General features: G+C 38.7%; 1 protein-coding gene across 1 annotated transcript in view; it reads right to left on the minus strand.

The window, feature by feature from the left end:
• Window positions 1–1,256: 1,256 nt before the first annotated feature.
• Window positions 1,257–7,014, minus strand: part of IFIH1 (interferon induced, with helicase C domain 1) — a 55,291-nt gene continuing 49,533 nt past the window's right edge. Inside the window, exons 14-16 of the mRNA XM_015426233.1 lie at window positions 4,838–5,028; window positions 2,829–2,922; window positions 1,257–2,723 (exon numbers count right to left, since the gene is read on the minus strand). Of these exons, the coding sequence (XP_015281719.1) occupies window positions 2,538–2,723; window positions 2,829–2,922; window positions 4,838–5,028 (471 nt within the window). The 3' untranslated portion in view covers window positions 1,257–2,537. The remainder of the gene's footprint in view (window positions 2,724–2,828; window positions 2,923–4,837; window positions 5,029–7,014) is intronic.

Consider the following 7,014-nt stretch of genomic DNA (forward strand, 5'->3'; position numbering starts at 1 on the left):
TGGGGAGGGGAAGGGAAATTGTAAGGTGCTCTGAGACTCCTTCAGGTAGTAAAGGGTGGGGTATAAATCCAATCTCTTCTTATAAAAGTAAACCTCACCACTTACCTGCAGAGTTCCATTTTAAGTTTGTTGAAGTCAATGGGCTTAGAAGATATTTTTGATCAGGTAATAACTGCATATTCCTTTTGTTGTATGTTTTGTGTTGAAGTAGATCTCATGCTATTAATTGCACATGTGGAAGTGTGTTCAGGAAGATGTTCTCCTCATGCTTCGCCAGATCCCAGTGCAGTATCTCCAAAACAACCAGAGCCATCATTTTGTAGATGTCTCAAGTGTATGTGTAAAACTGTCAAGTGGAAAATTCAGCTCCATCTTTAGATAGTACTAGTAACTGTCATATCAATTTATACATTCTTGCTGACTTCCAAGGTATCAAATTCATTTGTGTGACCATTTTTTAAAGTTTTCTCATTGTTTCAGGCAAGTAGTAAACGTATTTACTTCATTTATATCCCACCTTCTCCCCAGTTTTCCTTTCCTCCATTTTATCTCCACAACAACCCTATAAGGTGGATTAGGATAAGTCACCCAGCAAGGTCTCCCAGATCCTGTCCCCAGGTTACCCAACAAGGTCTCCTAGATTTTAGCCCCACTCTCTAACCACTATACCAACCCTGGCCCTTCATTTTACATAAAAATAACATAGTACAAAGACTACGATAAACCTTATTAACCATTTTATCATGATATGATAATTTCAAGAACCTTTTCCCCCAGAGTTTGATAAGTTTCCAAAATCAAAAAGGGGAGTGAAGATCGTGGGATCTGCATAGACAAAAGTAACATGGGATGAGCGTTGTAGTAAGAAGTAGGTAGGACAAACGAAAAAGCTGGCTGGATCCAACCCACTGAACACTCTCAGAACTCCAGAATAAAGATCTGAATTATGTTCATAAATTCTTCTGACAGTGCATATGCTAGCAGGGTAGTTTCACTGATGCTACAAATGAGTGCAGGCCTGACTGAAAGGACTGCAGAAACACTCTTACTACACTTGTCAGATGTATCAATCCATTTCCAGGTTTGAGTTCAGGGAAGGGGGTGAGGAACTTGATGAACAGTCCCATCTCAGATTATCTTCTTCCATCTGAAGAATCCCACTTGTTGACAGCTAAATTTGGCATCACTAAAACAGAAAGACTGCACAGGTAGTTGCAATCTAAAAACAAAAGCTACATGACTTTTATTATGGGGTTTTATGGGGTGGATACCATCTTTTTTTAAAGATAAACTTTATTGAATTGATAAACTTTATTGGATCAAGTTAAAGTTTTACAATAAGAGGCTGGAAACAATATACACCAGATATTAAAAAACACAACCATCTTTAAAACTAGGAGAAAAAAAGCCCCACTATGCATGTAGATTTCCCTAGAAAATGTATCTGACTCATAGCCAATGACTCCTGCAGCACAGTAAAATAATCTCTTTTTGCAGTGTTTGAGAAGCAGTAGAAGAGAAACACAGAGTTGTCATTATGGATACCTTCTATGTATCACTGTCTGTGATGGCTACCGAGTCAGGGGTGGTCTTAGTGATTCTAAGTCCCTGGGCAAAGTCCAGGATGGAGCACCAGAATCTCTGCCACTCAACTGCTGGCCCCCCTCGCCAGGGCCAAGCAAGGGGTGGCCATGAGAGGCTCATCCCCCATGAGAGATGAGCAGGAGCCACTGTTGCAGCTGAAAGCCAGCTGCCAGAGCCCCAGATGGGGCATTTGCAAGGAAATGAGGGGTTCAGGGGTCCACTGCAGGACGAAACCCAGCATTTATCAACTTGCTTTTTTTCCGGTTTTGAGAATGTATCCTCTGCATTTAGGAACTATCCAAACAAGCAGAAAAATTCAGCCAAGCCTAATTTCCCTCATTTTTATTGATAAAAGACATTGAACTACAAGCTATCCAGTAAGAAATGCACCTAGATGAGCTACATAAATGTTCATAACTAAGCACCATAGCATATTCAGGCCACAAAAAAGGAAGATTTCCTTTTCTTTTTTGTTTGTAAATCTGATTGAAAATGAATACTGTTAAATGGTTGTTTTCTTTCAATATAACTTCATAAGGATTTGGAAAGCATTAAAACTGCATACTGAGTAACAAAATAAGTTTGCTTCCTGCTTCCTGCTGAGGGTTTCTAAAAATTATTTTGCCTTGGTCTAATCTTACTTGTCTTTTCTTGTCCCACGCAAGGGGTAGGAAGGCAATCTTCCAAAAAGAACGATCTCACTCAATGCTTTGAATGCATTTGGTGACTCCCTGACTCCAGAAATACTGTGCTGATTTACACACGGATATTCATCATCCAAGATTTTTGCTGCTGTCGATTTCTCACTTAGTGGCTTGCAGCTGCTATGCGTGAACTGCTTCCATTCAAAAGGACTGTACTGAGGTAATACAAGAGCTCTTGTCATCCACGTTTGTCATCACTTGAGACTTTAGTCGCTAAGTCATAAATGTACATATGTGCCTCTGGACATCTTAATCTTCATCACTGGACTCACAATGTTCTGCATAATCAAAATCTGGAAACTTAATGGGCAGCTCGCTCCATCTTTTGAAGATCTGGGTTGGAGCAGTTTTCTTCTCTTTGAAAACAACCACAAAATTTTTTATTTTTAAGCATGGCAGGTCTAGACCTCGATGTACCATCATAGTTCCCCAAGCCTGCAAAACAAAAATAATTAAGGAAAGGGACAATCATATATTACTACTAAAGATGCACTGGCGAGAAAGCCACCCAAATCAGACTGACCCATAATACACACTTACTTGTCCACAATCTCTGCAGATAATTTCTCCATTTATTTGATAATCGGCTTCCTTTGCCTGCAGAGTCCTGTTTTCTCTTACAATATAAAGCTCCCTAAAAATGTTTGAGAAATAAGAATTAGTTTTTGCAAGTGAGAAAACCTTCACTGCTTGGTGAAGCTATCCTTTCCTAGGCAGGAAGGGATTCAGGTCATAGGATTGCGCTGTACATGTTCTAGGATAACAGAATCTCTGAAGGCAGCTCCAAATTTTGGACAGCAAACACAATTGCTGCATTACATTGAGTTTTCTACACGAAGTGCACATATAACACAACTGAATGCATATGTCCAAGAATGCTAACTGCGCGAAGATTCTTAGGGTACAGATAGATGAAACCTAAGACATTCACAATTCGATCTTGTAACATATTCTATTTTCTTTAACGTCTGCTCTGTGAAGGGTGGGTGGGGGGACTGGATCACTGCTGTGGCACTGGGGCAGAGTTTTAATACACAAACCTTTCCACCAATGCCTTTTCCCAAGATCCATTGTCCCGGAACTGTTTCTCGCTCTGGTATGGTGGGGGGAGACTATTCCCCCCGCCTCATTCCAGGGCTAATAGCAATGGTGGTGGGTAAGGAGCACTTCTATCCAGGAGAGGGCAAACGGAAATGATTAACTTCCTGCCTCAGAGCCACAGCCTTAATCCATATTAGGTTTCCCTGTGGCTGCTATTAAAGCAAATTAGCCATGCCAAAAGACCCCATCACAGATCTCTCACAAGTTGTGCAGTTGCTCCCTCAGTTATATGTATACAGATAAAGTGGGGGTAGAGCTGAAATGGTAGTGTTTCTGATAAGGGGCAGAACAGAAACTTTGTATTCAGACAGTCCATGGCCCTGACATGTCCAATTAAAGGAAACAAGTACAAGGGAAATTTTCTTTGCCTGATATCCTTAGAACTAAGCAGATGATACTGAATTACTTGGGCAGAACAATTTTAAATCTAAGGAATAATTCATAAAAGACTGACTCCTAAGGTGACCAAGATCTAGATCTGAGGATCACAGACAGCCATATTTACGAATCCTATAAACCAAAAGAGCCCCAGGACTACAGTATGTCCTGTGCATCACTGAAAACATGTGTAAACAATAATATATAATATAACCCTTCAGTTACTAGAGTATCTCTAAGCACATTGGGTCATCTTTCCCCCTACTTGGAATTTGCTTTATGGGTTAGCAGCACAATCAGTAGTGGTATGCCCATTCTACCACCTCATGCAGCTGCATCTGTTGACCCAGCCTCATATACATAACCCATACATTTGTGACAGGGTATGGTATAAACCCATATCTTGACATAGCCATTGTGGAAAAGATGTGTTGTATTTCAAAAACGAAAGAGTTTTATGTAGTAATGACGAAGTTACTCCAATTTCTCAAGAAACTGGCCACTTTCCTGGAACATAGGGTGGAAGCCATGGGCAACAGTGCCCAGAAGAGCCACAGGTGGCACGTCAAAGAGTGATGTGCAGCTTCTGAGCCACTGAGTGTCACTGAGATTATCTGAGGGGGAGGACACCAAATAGTGTGCATAAAGAAGATTAATTTTTAAATTATTAATAAGGGTTACATTTCATGTTCCTGCCAACCTAGCAGTTTGAAAGCAAGAAATTGCAAGTAGATAAATAGGTACCACTTTGGTGGGAAGGTAACAGCGTTCCGTGCGCCTTGGTATTTAGTCATGCCAGCCACATGACCACGGAAACGTCTTCGGACAGCGCTGGCTCTTCGGCTTTGAAATGGAGATGAGCACCGCAACCCTAGAGTCAGGCTCGACTGGCTTTCAAGCAAGGGAACCTTTACCTTTCATGTTATGATTTCTCCTCTGCATGTTCCCTCTCATTCCCTACTGAATGAAGGCTGAACAAAACAAATGCATTATGCCGCTTTAAAGTTTTAGCGGCTGTTCCGGTAGTAGCCCAAATTCCAGAGAAATTTTGCCAGATAACTCCCACTTACTGGAAGTCCTTTTTGGCATTGACGTGATGCATCTCTTCAATAACTTGTATATCTTCTCCCGAACATATTTCCTTCTGGCAGTTTTTGCATAGGAATTTTATAAAGGATGGATTTTGCTTGTAAACCTTACGCTCCTGTTTCTTTGCCTTCATTCTGACTTCCCTTTTACTTTGCAGCTGAAAGCCTTCGATCTAACAGAGAAAGAAATAAACAAAAAGTCGTAATCTTCTGAGGCCATGAAACGGGCAGATCTTGTGCTTTGTGAGGTGCTCTCAAACCAAACTTCAAATATTTCAATGTGTGAAAACTCATATCAAAGATATTTTAGAAACAATAATATTAGCTTCAAGATAGTGTTTCTGCGTTTCAGCTACTAAATCAGATTGCATACCATCTATATTATGTGAGTTTACTTTGTATGCTTTGGTAGATAGTTTGACATTTATAAGTGGCATACTGTGTAGGCTTGTTTTTGCTTGCAAGGGAAGAAATAGTTCAGACTGCTGAGGAACACTTCAGTAATAAAATTTTCTTCATGTAGTTTCTAAGATGTCAGGATGCATTTGCACCAGCCGTTTTTACTCCCAGTCTAGCATTGAAGAGGATGTTCATACTGTTGGTTCTCCTGCCTACGTTTACACAATTAAGTGAGATTGATGGGCAAGTCCTAATTTTCATACCAAAAGGAGCATGTCGGTAAGGGAAGCAACACATGGCCAGTCTCTGTAAAAATATAAAAGCCAGAGTTCTCTCCAGCACCAAGCTATGCTGGGGATTATTAGGAAGGGAATTGAAAACAAATCAGTCCGGAATCATAATGCCCCTGTATAAATCGATGGTGCGACATCATTTGGAATATTGTGTACAGTTCTGGTCACCATACCTCAAAAAGGATATTATAGCATTGGAAAAAGTGCAGAAAACTAAAATATCTACAAGATACTGCAAAAAGAGGAGATCTGGCATTACCAGATTGGTCACTATATTGTAGTGCTGCAGCAATGAGTTGGATTAAGGAGTGGATTATTTTAGAAAATAGTAGATTACTTAAACTGGAAGCCCATGACCTTATGAAAGGATGGCATACATATATATGGTACCAAGGAGTGACATCGAAAGATCATTTTGCACAACATTGGATAAGGGATGCACTATATAAAATTGGATGGAAATGGTAATTTAATGACAGAGGATGTGTTAAAAAAAATAATAAAAATTTAACCTGGTGGGAAAGAACACAATTGAATTCTAGATGGACGAAAGATTAAAAAATAGGCTTTTGTACCAAATACACCGATTTAGACGAGATATGGATTAAAAATAATGATAAAGTTATTGGTAAAGTATATAACTTCCTACTCGAATATAAAATGCAGGACGAATGGGTCAAACCCACAATGATAAAATGGGAACAAGATATTGGACGGAGTATAAGTTTAGAAGAAATGGTCTAAGGTATGGTTCAGAAATATATAATATCTTAAAACAAGTAATTTCAAAGAAAATATAATAAAGATGCTTTATAGGTGGTACATAACACCGGACAGACTTAATAAAATGAATAAAAACCTGTCCAAAAACTGCTGGAAATGTAAACTAAATATAGGTACGTATTATCACATATGGTGGATATGTAAGAAAGTGAAAAAGTATTGGGAGTATTATAAAAGGAATTATAGAAGAAATTTTGGGAAAGGAATTAGAAATGAAGCCAGGAATATTTTTACTAAGTCTATTACCAGAGAGATATAAAAGAGTGGAAATTTATTTAATTATGCATTTATTGACAGCAGCAAAAATACTGTTTGCAAAATATTGGAAAGATGAAAATATACCAACAAGAGAAGAATATATAAGCAAAATATTAGAAGTTGCAGAAATGGAAAAGTTGACATTTATTATTCAGGATAAAAATGAAAATGAGTTTGGAAAATATTGGACCAAAATGTATGAATGGTTACAAAAACGTAAAGAGGATGAATAATGATGTATGAAAAGAAGTTATTGTAGAAAAATGGAAGATTCTCTGTAAAATTTAAGTTGTAATAGAGTATGTATAGTTTTTTATTATTCATTAAAACGAAAATAAATTGGGGGGGGGGAAGGAAAAAGTGCAGAAAAGGGCAACTAGAATGATAAAAGGGTTTGAACACTTTCCCTATGAAGAAAGGTTAAAG

This window comes from Gekko japonicus, unplaced genomic scaffold (genome assembly GCF_001447785.1).
Source record: "Gekko japonicus isolate JY-2015 unplaced genomic scaffold, Gekko_japonicus_V1.1 scaffold399, whole genome shotgun sequence".
NCBI classification, from domain to species: domain Eukaryota; kingdom Metazoa; phylum Chordata; class Lepidosauria; order Squamata; family Gekkonidae; genus Gekko; species Gekko japonicus.